This window comes from Nerophis ophidion, linkage group LG08, assembly GCF_033978795.1.
Source record: "Nerophis ophidion isolate RoL-2023_Sa linkage group LG08, RoL_Noph_v1.0, whole genome shotgun sequence".
Lineage (NCBI taxonomy): Eukaryota > Metazoa > Chordata > Actinopteri > Syngnathiformes > Syngnathidae > Nerophis > Nerophis ophidion.
In genome coordinates, this window is record NC_084618.1 from 8,428,892 (window position 1) to 8,441,081 (window position 12,190).

General features: G+C 43.6%; 1 protein-coding gene across 1 annotated transcript in view; it reads left to right on the plus strand.

Annotated features, from left to right (window-relative positions):
• LOC133557265 (RPE-retinal G protein-coupled receptor-like) overlaps positions 1-8,160 on the plus strand; it is an 8,953-nt gene extending 793 nt beyond the window's left edge. The window contains exons 3-7 of the mRNA XM_061907607.1: positions 3,300-3,421; positions 5,753-5,906; positions 5,976-6,093; positions 6,156-6,269; positions 7,672-8,160. Coding sequence (XP_061763591.1) covers positions 3,300-3,421; positions 5,753-5,906; positions 5,976-6,093; positions 6,156-6,269; positions 7,672-7,935 — 772 coding nt within the window. The 3' untranslated portion in view covers positions 7,936-8,160. The remainder of the gene's footprint in view (positions 1-3,299; positions 3,422-5,752; positions 5,907-5,975; positions 6,094-6,155; positions 6,270-7,671) is intronic.
• Positions 8,161-12,190: the final 4,030 nt, after the last annotated feature.

The following is a 12,190-nucleotide window of genomic DNA, read 5'->3' on the forward strand; positions in this document are numbered from 1 at the left end:
CGTGCCAATCAAATTGGAGAATGTGAAGCCACGCCCACCAATCCTTAAATCATGTTTTTAAAGGCCTTCTGAAATTTGATTTTCTTAAACGGGGCTAGCATGTTCATTCTGTCATACTTGATCATTTTGCAATATTGCCATGTTTTTGCTGAAAGGATTTAGTAGGGAACATCAACTATAAAGTTCACAACTTTTGGTCGCTAATAAATAAAAAAAAGAAGCCTTGCCTGTACCGGAACTAGCAAATGTGCGCGTGACGTCACAGGTTGTAGAGCTCCCCACATTGTTTATAATTAGCCTCAAGCAGCGAGAGCGTTTCGGACCGAGAAAGCAACGATTTCCCCATTAATTTGAGCGAAGATGAAAGATTTGTGGATGAGGAAAGTTAGAGTGAAGCACTGGAACAGTGGTTCTCAACCTTTTTTCAGTGATGTACCCCCTAATCAGAACAAAGCATTTTGTTGGGAAGTAAAATACAGCACTGTCATCAGTTTCTGATTTATTAAATTGTATAACAGTGCAAAATATTGCTCATTTGTAGTTTTTTCTTGAACTATTGGGGGGAAAAAAAAAACTTGTTGAAAAATAAACAAGTGATTCAATTATAAAGATTTCTACACAGAAGTAATCAACTTAAAGTGCCCTCTTTGGGGATTGTAATAGAGATCCATCTGGATTCATGAACTTAATTCTAAACATTTCTTCACCCAAAAAAATCTTTAACATCAATATTTATGGAACATGTCCACAAAAAATCTAGCTGTCAATGCTGAATATTTCATTGTTGCATTTTTCAGTTTATGAACTTGCATTCATATTTTTAAGTATTATTCAATAAATTTACAAAGGCTTTTTGAATTGTTGCTATTTTTTTTTAAATCTCACGTACCCCCAGGGGTACGCATACCCCCATTTGAGAACCACTGTGCTAGAAGATGAGATAAAAAATAAAAAAAAAAGGCGACGGCAGTGGGAGCAATTCAGATGTTAGACACACTTACTAGGATGATTCTGGAAAATCCCTTCTTATAGTGTTATTCAGAATCAGACATACTTTATTAATCCCCAAGGGGAAATTTAAATTTTCAGCACAATCCCATTCAAGATCAAACATTACAGGGAGACAAAACAGGATCGCTGATGGGTCTGCCAACTTCAGGCGCCCCTTACAAAAAGGTGAGATACAGGTAAACAAGTGGGGGGAATGGGAGAAAAAGATTAAAATAGTGTTTTAGTGAGATTATAAAGTCGGAGGGATGTGGTGTCTCTGAGAGGAGCCAAGATCACAGTTGCCTTTTTGACAGCTGCTGCAGGAGGACGCTAACTCCACTCAAGTCGACTTAATATCACAATTTTCTCATCCAAAAACTTGCTGGTTGACATGTTGTAGAGAAACGTGTTCGCTAAAGCTGTGTTTCGGTTGCTAGAGGCAACTACAATCCACCTCTTTCCACCAACAGCATTGTTCTTTATAGTCCATTATTAATTGAACAAATTGCAAAGGATTCCGCAACACAGATGTCCAAACTACTGTGTAATTATGCGATTAAAAACAGACTACTTTTAGCCGTGAGTAGTGCTGGGAAAAAATGTCCATTCCAACCAATAACGTCACAAGCCAGCGTCATCATTCCGCGACATTTTCAACAGGATACCTTGCAGGAAATTTTAAAATTGCAATTTAGTAAACTAAACCGGCCATATTGGCATGTGTTGCAATGTTACGATTTCATCATTGATATATAAACTCAGACTGCGTGGTCGGAAGTAGTTTCAGTAGGCCTTTAAACTAAATAAATGCAAGGTTTTGGCGCCCATTGTACTTCTTGGTCACGTGATACAGGTCGGGCACAAGTTCACACCACGACTGCCTCGAGCCAATAAAATTCGAGAATGTGAAGCGACGCCCACCAACCGTTAAATCATGTTTTTTTAATCAGGCTAATTCACACGCTTCCACAAATGTTAGTTATGTTGATATAAAAAACACTTTACCTGATTTTTTAAAAATGATGATACAATGAAGGTAATGGCAATATCAAATCGATCTGATATTGATGCTAAATTTGGTATAGCCACTAAGTGTTGGCCCCTCAGCTAGTTTGGACGGCCCTTGGCACTTTCTAAAAATACTGTTTATAAAAGACCAAACGGTGAAAAGTAACAAAGTTGCATAGTTATACTTTTTTCTTTCAAGCTGTCATTGCTTGAAAAAAAAATCGACTTATTCAAAGCTTTACTTTACATAAAAATTATACAATATTTTGGGGGGAATATATTGCAGAAAAAACTTGCTTACACAAAAGCAAAAAACCCTCAACATATTTAAAGTATATCTAGAGACTTGAGTGAAAGTAAATATTTTTTTTAAATAACATAACACTTTGGAGTGGGGACTTTTTGCTACCCAATTTTAGTGGCATGTTTTGACCATAAACGTTTTTTTTTTAATTGATCTATTAAGCGGCAATTACTTCACATCAGTCTACTTCAAAAACATTTTTGAAGTAGACAAGTTTCCTTTTTTTTTCCCCCTCCATTACAAGGGTTTTGACAAAAGCATAAACTTAAACTATCAACAGGCCTGAAGTTGGTCTTGAGCAGTGATTCTCAAACTGGTAGTGGTATGCCAAATCTTCATTATTCAGTGTTACTGTTCAAACTGTTACAGTGGCCAAGTATCAAATGTACTTGCTAAATAAAACTTCAGCCTTTAAGTCTACTGCGCTATTGTTTTCTGAAGTGGTACTTGATGAAAAGTTTGAAGACTAGACAGATTTTATTGATCCACAAGGGAAATTGTTCCACTCAGTTACTAAGGATGGAAAGGAAACAGCATACAGGGTGAAAACGAAAGATAAAAAGTAGACTAAAAATGTGCAATGAGATAAACATGAGAACCACAGATCTAGTGATTTGTGTTGTATCCAAACAAAACCTTGACACTTGAGGGGAGCCCTGAAAATAAAAACTTAGATTGGTTTTGAAAAATACCAAAATGGCCCTATCATGCTTTATATTTTCAGTGTGGCCATCAAAGAAAAATGTAGGACAGCCCTGGTATGGACTTATAAAAACCTGTGCCAAGTATGAGGCCCCCTTTTTTTTAATACTTGTCTGAAGGGGGATAAGACGGCCTTACTAAATTAAGTTAATGTAATGTTTTGAATCATTTCTGTTCGGCCCAAATACACACCTTGATGTATTGCCAATATCAAAATAATCCCCTGGGCCAGCTCTTGGACACTTAAAACATTTTGTAATGAAAGTAAAATGTAACTTTGTTTTCACCCTCCCAGACATTGGCCTTTTGGCCAGCTAGGATGCGTCCTTCATGGCTTTCACGGCATGATATCAGTCCTGGCGTCCGTCAGCTTCATGGCAGCCATCGCTTGGGACCGCTATCACCAGTACTGCACCAGTGAGTCAACTCGTCCTGGTAGACTAGAGTAGACCTGCCGGTTACTGGGTGGGTGTACATGTTTGGGTCCACTAAGCTGGATGGAAAAAAATGTGCCTTAAAGATGCTGTAGTTTCCAGTAGGGGTGGAGGGTATGGCTTAAAATGTATACTGTGGTGCAGGGGTTCCCTCACCTTTTCTGCAGGCGAGCTACTTTTCAATTGACCAAATCAAGGGGATCTACTTCATTCATATATCATTTATATTTAAGATGTTTTTGTTTAACAAGTTCAATGTGTTTGTATGATAATACAAGCATGTGTAACATGTCTTTCATGAAGAAAATATAAATCGTATTACCTGATTCTGATGACTTGCATTGATTGGAATCAGATAGTAGTAACGTCCACATTTTTGAATGGAGGAGTCATTTCTATAAAATACCACATGAAAGTGTTTTTTTGACATCTTATTTATCCAGCTTCCGTACACTTTAGAAGAAAAACATTGGCGAGAATATCCGTAGCTTGTGCACGCCAACTTTCCGTTAGTGCAGGCAGCATGAAGCAGCGCTTTTAATGTAAAGATAGGAAATGTGCAGCCAAAACTATAGTTTTGACGGAAGGTACGACACGACAGTCTGAAATAGTGTTTCTCGCCTTCCTGTCGGCCATTTTTTTTCTTTTCGCAGCAGCCAGCATCTCACAAGACCCTTTGATGTCTTGGTGAAGATTGATCGCTAATTTTTAGGTCTTTTTATTTATTTTTTAATAAATTCTAGTCGCATCAATGTAATGGGCACCCCTGCTGTGGTGCATATTGCAGTCTCTCTCGTGACAATATTCAATACTACATAGGTAAAGGAACAGATTAAAAAGGCTCCCAATGTGGCTGCTGATGCATGCGATCAACCTACTTTTCTTTAACATATTTTGTAGTTTGAGTGATACCCCAAAGTTTAGGTATCGCTCAATACAAAGTTGTGACAGGGGCAGTATTTGACATATCAAAGATTTTCAGGATCATTAAATGTTTAATCAATTCCATTTTGACAAACACAAGATGGCGGTGTAACCATAGTCTTTCTTATTAAATGTTGCAAAATAACACTACTGCTCGCATTTAATTTTGAATAAAAAAAAAAAAACCCTACTCTACTTGGTATTACATCTGCATTTGTATCGTTTCACGCATTCTACCTTAATGGCATGCTGTTTTTGTTTTGCATCTTGTGTGTAAAGTAGCATGTTTAACTAATCCTCCGGTGATGATGCTACTTGTAAGAAACTTTATTTGCCCCATGTGGACGAGGATTAGTGACTTGCCGCTAGCAAGGACGCTATCACGTTGAGGCTTTCGTTGACTTGTCGCTGTAAAATTTGTGGCAAACAGCTGGAACTTGCAACATGCATTATCTCTGTTGGGATATAATGGATGAAGTGGTTAGTGTGTTTGGCAACAATCATATCTAAGTTACAGTTGGAACAAGGTCAACATTAAAATAAACTCTGGACCAATATATTTACTAGGGCTGCTAGTTTTGGGTGTCCTTCAATTCAAAATCTTCCCCCCCCCCCCCCCCCCAATTCAACACTAGTCTCTATTCAAAAACGACTTTTTTTTTCCTGATTTAAAAGGATTCTCTATTCATTCAATACATAGGATTTCAGCAGGATCTACCCCAGTCTGCTGACATGCAAGGTTTTTTTTGTTTGTTTTTTTACAAAGCTTTTATAATTGTAAAGGACTTTTATCAACTGAAATGTAAATATGTTTCAACTACTAAACAAACCAAAAATATGACTTTCTTTGACAATATCGGACAGTGTTAAGCTTGAGATGCGACGCAAACGTATGCCACTGACTTTTTTTTTTTTTTTTTTTTTTTAAATGTCTGAGGGATTTTTAATCACTGCTATGCTGAAATTATAACTAATATTGATACTGGTTTTTTTGTTTCACTACTTTTGGTTTGTTCTGTGTCGTTTGTCTCAATTGCTCTGTTTATTGCAGTTCTGAGTGTTGCTGAGTCTGGTTTGGTTTTGGAATTGGATTGCATTGTGTTGGATTGATGAAAAAAAGAAAAAAAAATGAACTGATTCTGAATCGTACAAAGTGAGAATCACGATTCGAATCATTTTTTTTTTTTTTTCCCCGTGCAACCCTGTTTTCATTCTGCTTTTTAAACACCAGGCTTGCTCAGACCTTTAACACATTTTAAAATGCTAAGTCATAGTGGCGTTAACCTCATTATCACAGTGCAGGTGTACCTAATGAAGTGGCTGTATTTCCAAGTTGAGGATGTTTGTTTTTTCCCTGCCATGCATTTCTAACAGGATGTCACCCATACAGGACAAAGGCTCTTCTGGAGCACCACCATGGTGATCACCGCCTTCATCTGGGTCATGGCTATCTTCTGGGCCTCCATGCCACTCTTGGGCTGGGGGGTGTATGACTTTGAGCCCCTGAGAACCTGCTGCACCTTGGACTACACCAGAGGGGACCGGTAGGCTAAGAGGGGTGGGGCTGAGCGCTTTTTTTTTTTTTTTTAACGTATTTGGTATATTCTCATCAGGAACTTCATCTCCTACATGGTCACCCTGGTGATGCTCTACTTGACCTTCCCCACCTACATCTTTCATTCCTGCTACAATGCCATCGAAAGACAGTTCAACAGGGTCCATCACCACAGAGTAAGAGCACTCGGACCAGCTAAGGCATGCCTGACATCCTTTAACACCTTTCTTCCTGTTAGTTCAACACCGGTCGACCATTGACTGTCATGTGGATCTGCTGGCTCCCCTACACCTTAATCTGTCTCTACGCCTGCGTCTTTGATGCAAAGTACTTTTCTCCAAGGACAAGAATGGTGAGTAATTAGTTTAGTCTAACTTTAGTACTCAGAGCTCTTAACTCAACATGTTTGTCCAATCATCTCATTTAAATTTGTGCCTGCCCCCAACAAACAGCGCAATTATGTGTATCATGGCTTTTAAAACCTGACTAGTAATTTGTATTTTACGAAAAAAAAAAAATCCATAAATTGGCTGCACCATTTTATATACCCCAGGGTTCAAAGCCTAGGAAAAAGTAGCTGTGTAATATACTGCATTTACCTTGAAAGATGGATGTTTCCAGTATCTCCTGGCTTTTTTTTTTTTTTTTTTTTTCCATGGATAAGTGTTGGCTGAACAATTTTAACATTCTTGGCTGGCGATAAACTCATTCTGCCTCAGTGTGATGCATTTAAATTGCTTCACCGATTTGTCTAGTTTACCCATTTCTTTGATAAATATCATGTTCGGCGCTGTCTTTTACACTCTCGTTTCCTCCCATGGTTGGTGAAAGTTACATTTATCTGTACTTACATGCTAATGCTAGTAAGGAAGAACGGCTGTTTTGGTTGGAACTGCTAGTTGGCTTTGCTAGTTTGCAAAGCTAACTAGCAATACTTGTAACTACGGTTTTTGATGGCACAAATTTTTTTTCTAAGATTACGATGTAAAGTGTGACTAAAAATGAATCAATAGCTCTTAAAACAAGAGAAATTCCTAGAAATACAATTTCAAGTCTTTGCAAGTGGAAAATGAATGTCCAAGCACAAGCTAAGTGCTAAAGCGGTGATTCTCAAACTGGTATGCCAAGTCATTTAAGTACTTTTGCCATTGTAACAGTTTGAATAGTGAAAGAAAATAATAAATCTGCCTTGTTTTTAATTAGAATTTAGGCTTCTACACTACTGTATTTTAATTAAATTTTTGATAGTTTGAACATGACATCTATTAAACAAGAAGCAAGGAACTAAACAGACTTCAATTTAGTTAATTGAGAAATGTCTGAGCTGTACTTTTGTACAGTCTCCCACCACGCTCTGACAAGATTGTATGCCTCTTATTTGGACTTTCTGATTACACGGCAACAGCTGTTTCTAAAGGGACAGGGGTCGTAAACAGCCTCTGCCTTTGGTCACAAAACAGTTCAAAGAAAAGGTGCCTAGAGGGGGGGGTCAGGTCCTGCTTACACTGCCTTGTAGATCTCTGGTCAAGACAATCTTTCTGTGGATTACATCAAAAACTGACACTTTCATGTCACTTCCCATCATACACAGTGGAGTTTTACAAGCCTTTTGATAAGATCAAAGACAGCTTTCGTCTGCTCTCCGGGAACTCATTGAAACAAAGTTGTGATAACTTAGATGCAATTATTTAACGTTTTTCCTCCAGGTGGTACTTTATAGGGTGAAAAAAATATATAAATGTGCTTCTTCTCAGATGTGTCCCTTGTTGGCTAAGCTGAACCCAATCTGTAACGTGGTGCTCTACTCCTTCGGAAACGAGTTCCACCGAGGAGGGGTGTGGTACCTCTTCACCGGGCAGAGGCCAGCACAGCCGGCACAAAGGACGGCGCAGAGGGAGGTCCAGCCAGCACAGCCGGTGCAAAGGGAGGTACAGCCGGTGCAAAGGGAGGTCCAGCCAGCACAGCCGGCGCCGAGGGAGGTACCACCTGCACAGCCGGCTGCGAAGAAGTCCAATTAGTTTTTGGATGAGTTTTTTTTTTTTTCTGTACAGTTGACATGATACTCGATGTAACTTAAGCATGAAGAAACTACTGGAAATGTAGCTAAGGTGTATTTGGAATAAAATATTGCAACTTCTCTTTAGTGAGTGGACAGCTTACAGAAATACAGTTGATGTAAAAGGCGTTAAAATCGAAATGCAATTTTTAACTGCACAATGCATCAATAAATGGAATATACATTCTCCGGTCTTTGTCAGACTTCTCATTGGGCAGATTTTTTTTTTTACCCTTAGATTGAATTTGATTCCTAAAACATTTGATTTTTATGAAGTGGCTAATCCAATTTTACATACAACATTCTTTCACTGTCTGCAACGGGCCCTGAATGCACCATGACCGCAGCAGTCTAATCTCTGAGCGACTTAACGTAGCGTTAAGCTGCAAGGAGACGTAAATCTTGGTCACACACTAACCTGTGAGGCGTCGCTGCCAGGTGCAGGTGGAAGACACGGAGTCATTGGTGGTCAATGTCTTGGAGGCGGGGCTCCAATAGATGCAGTTAGTGTCCCTGAAGTCATCCTGCAAGAGACAATTGACACAAAACATTTTTGATTTGTTTGCCCTTAGATTCAAAATTTATTTTCTTTAAATTGTTCCCCCACTTTCACAGCATCAAATTAATTGTTCAATTAACCTAAACTTTAATCAGAGCCATGACTAGACTAGTAATTGACATTACTTGTTTGTCATTGTTAGAGCAAATTTTAGTCCATCCATCAGTCCATCTTCCGCTTATCCGAGGTCGGGTCGCGGGGGCAACAGCCTAAGCAGGGAAACCCAGACTTCCCTCTCCCCAGCCACTTCGTCTAGCTCTTCCCGGGGGATCCCGAGGCGTTCCCAGGCCAGCCGGGAGACATAGTCTTCCCAACGTGTCCTGGGTCTTCCCCGTGGCCTCCTACCAGTTGGACGTGCCCTAAACACCTCCCTAGGGAGGCGTTCGGGTGGCATCCTGACCAGATGCCCGAACCACCTCATCGGGCTCCTCTCGATGTGAAGGAACAGCGGCTTTACTTTGAGTTCCTCCCGGATGGCAGAGCTTCTCACCCTATCTCTAAGGGAGAGACCCGCCACACGGCGGAGGAAACTCATTTCGGCCGCTTGTACCCGTGATCTTATCCTTTCGGTCATGACCCAAAGCTCATGACCATAGGTGAGGATGGGAACGTAGATCGACCGGTAAATTGAGAGCTTTGCCTTCCGGCTCAGCTCCTTCACCACAACGGACCGGTACAACGTCCGCATTACTGAAGACGCCGCACCGATCCGCCTGTTGATCTCACGATCCACTCTTCCCTCACTCGTGAACAAGACTCCTAGGTACTTTAACTCCTCCACTTGGGGCAGGGTCTCCTCCCCAACCCGGAGATGGCACTCCACCCCTTTCCGGGCGAGAACCATGGACTCGGACTTGGAGGTGCTGATTCTCATTCCGGTCGCTTCACACTCTGCTGCGAACCGATCCAGCGAGAGCTGAAGATCCCGGTCAGATGAATCCATCAGGACCACATCATCTGCAAAAAGCAGAGACCTAATCCTGCGGTTACCAAACCGGAACCCCTCAACGCCTTGACTGCGCCTAGAAATTCTGTCCATAAAAGTTATGAACAGAATCGGTGACAAAGGACAGCCTTGGCGGAGTCCAACCCTCACTGGAAATGTGTTCGACTTACTGCCGGCAATGCGGACCAAGCTCTGGCACTGATCGTACAGGGAACGGACCGCCACAATAAGACAGTCCGATACCCCATACTCTCTGAGCACTCCCCACAGGACTTCCCGAGGGACACGGTCGAATGCCTTCTCCAAGTCCACAAAGCACATGTAGACTGGTTGGGCAAACTCCCATGCACCCTCAAGAATCCTGCCGAGAGTATAGAGCTGGTCCACAGTTCCACGACCAGGACGAAAACCACACTGTTCCTCCTGAATCCGAGGTTCGACTATCCGACGTAGCCTCCTCTCCAGTACACCTGAATAAACCTTACCGGGAAGGCTGAGGAGTGTGATCCCACGATAGTTGGAACACACCCTCCGGTCCCCCTTCTTAAAGAGAGGAACCACCACCCCGGTCTGCCAATCCAGAGGTACCGCCCCCGATGTCCACGCGATGCTGCAAAGTCTTGTCAACCAAGACAGCCCCACAGCATCCAGAGCCTTAAGGAACTCCGGGCGGACCTCGTCCACCCCTGGGGCTTTGCCACCGAGGAGCTTTTTAACTACCTCAGCGACTTCAGCCCCAGAAATAGGAGAGTCCACCACAGATTCCCCAGGCACTGCTTCCTCATAGGAAGACGTGTTGGTGGGATTGACGAGGTCTTCAAAGTATTCCTTCCACCTGTCCACAACATCTGCAGTCGAGGTCAGCAGAACACCATCCGCACCATACACGGTGTTGATAGTGCACTGCTTCCCCTTCCTGAGGCGGCGGACGGTGGTCCAGAATCGCTTCGAAGCCGTCCGGAAGTCGTTTTCCATAGCTTCCCCGAACTCTTCCCATGTCCGAGTTTTTGCCTCCGCGACCGCTGAAGCTGCACACCGCTTGGCCTGTCGGTACCTGTCCACTGCCTCCGGAGTCCTATGAGCCAAAAGGACCCGATAGGACTCCTTCTTCAGCTTGACGGCATCCCTCACCGCTGGTGTCCACCAAGGGGTTTTAGGATTGCCGCCCCGACAGGCACCAACTACCTTGCGGCCACAGCTCCGATCTGCCGCCTCGACAATAGAGGTGCGGAACATGGTCCACTCGGACTCAATGTCCAGCACCTCCCTCGTGACATGTTCAAAGTTCTTCCGGAGGTGGGAATTGAAGCTTTGTCTGACAGGAGACTCTGCCAGACGTTCCCAGCAGACCCTCACAATGCGTTTGGGCCTCCCAGGTCTGTCCGGCATCCTCCCCCACCATCGCAGCCAACTCACCACCAGGTGGTGATCGGTAGAAAGCTCCGCCCCTCTCTTCACGCGAGTGTCCATAACATGAGGCCGCAAATCCGATGACACAACTACAAAGTCGATCATGGAACTGCGGCCTAGGGTGTCCTGGTGCCAAGTGCACATATGGACACCCTTATGTTTGAACATGGTGTTTGTTATGGACAAACTGTGACGAGCACAAAAGTCCAATAACAAAACACCACTCGGGTTCAGATCCGGGCGGCCATTCTTCCCAATCACGCCTCTCCAGGTTTCACTGTCGTTGCCAACGTGAGCGTTGAAGTCTCCCAGTAGGACAAGGGAATCACCCGGGGGAGCACTTTCCAGTACTCCCTCGAGCGTTCCCAAAAAGGGTGGGTACTCTGAACTGCTGTTTGGTGCATAAGCACAAACAACAGTCAGGACCCGTCCCCCCACCCGAAGGCGGAGGGAGGCTACCCTTTCGTCCACCGGGTTGAACTCCAACGTACAGGCTTTGAGCCGGGGGGAAACAAGAATTGCCACCCCAGCCCGTCGCCTCTCACTGCCGGCAACGCCAGAGTGGAAGAGGGTCCAATCCCTCTCGAGAGAAGTGGTTCCAGAGCCCTTGCTGTGCGTCGAAGTGAGTCCGACTATATCCAGCCAGAATTTTTCGACTTCGCGCACTAGCTCAGGCTCTTTCCCCCCCAGTGACGTGACGTTCCACGTCCCAAGAGCTAGCTTCTGTAGCCGAGGATCGGACCGCCAAGTGCCCTGCCTTCGGCTGTCGCCCAGCTCACAATGCACCCGACCTCTATGGCCCCTGCTATGGGTGGTGAGCCCATTGGAGGGGTGACTCACGTTGCCTCTTCGGGCTGTGCCCGGCCGGGCCCCATGGGAACAGGCCCGGCCACCAGGCGCTCGCCATCGTGCCCCACCTCCGGGCCTGGCTCCAAAGGGGGGCCCCGGTGACCCACGTCCGGGCGAGGGAAATCTGGGTCCATGATGTTTCTTCTTCATAAAGGTCTTCGAGCTGCTCTTTGTCTGATCCCTCACCTAGAACCTGTTTGCCTTGGGAGACCCTACCAGGGGGCTTTATGCCCCCGGACAACATAGCTCCTAGGATCATTGGGACACGCAAACTCCTCTACCACAATAAGGTTGCAGCTCAGAGAGGAGAAATTTTTTTTTTTTTTAGTCTTATGAACATTTTATAAATGAAGAAAAATCCTACTTTCCACATCAGATTCATTCAACTGTTTAAGATACAGTACAGGCTAAATGCTTGGACACCTATTTTAATGACTATTTACATTGTAGATT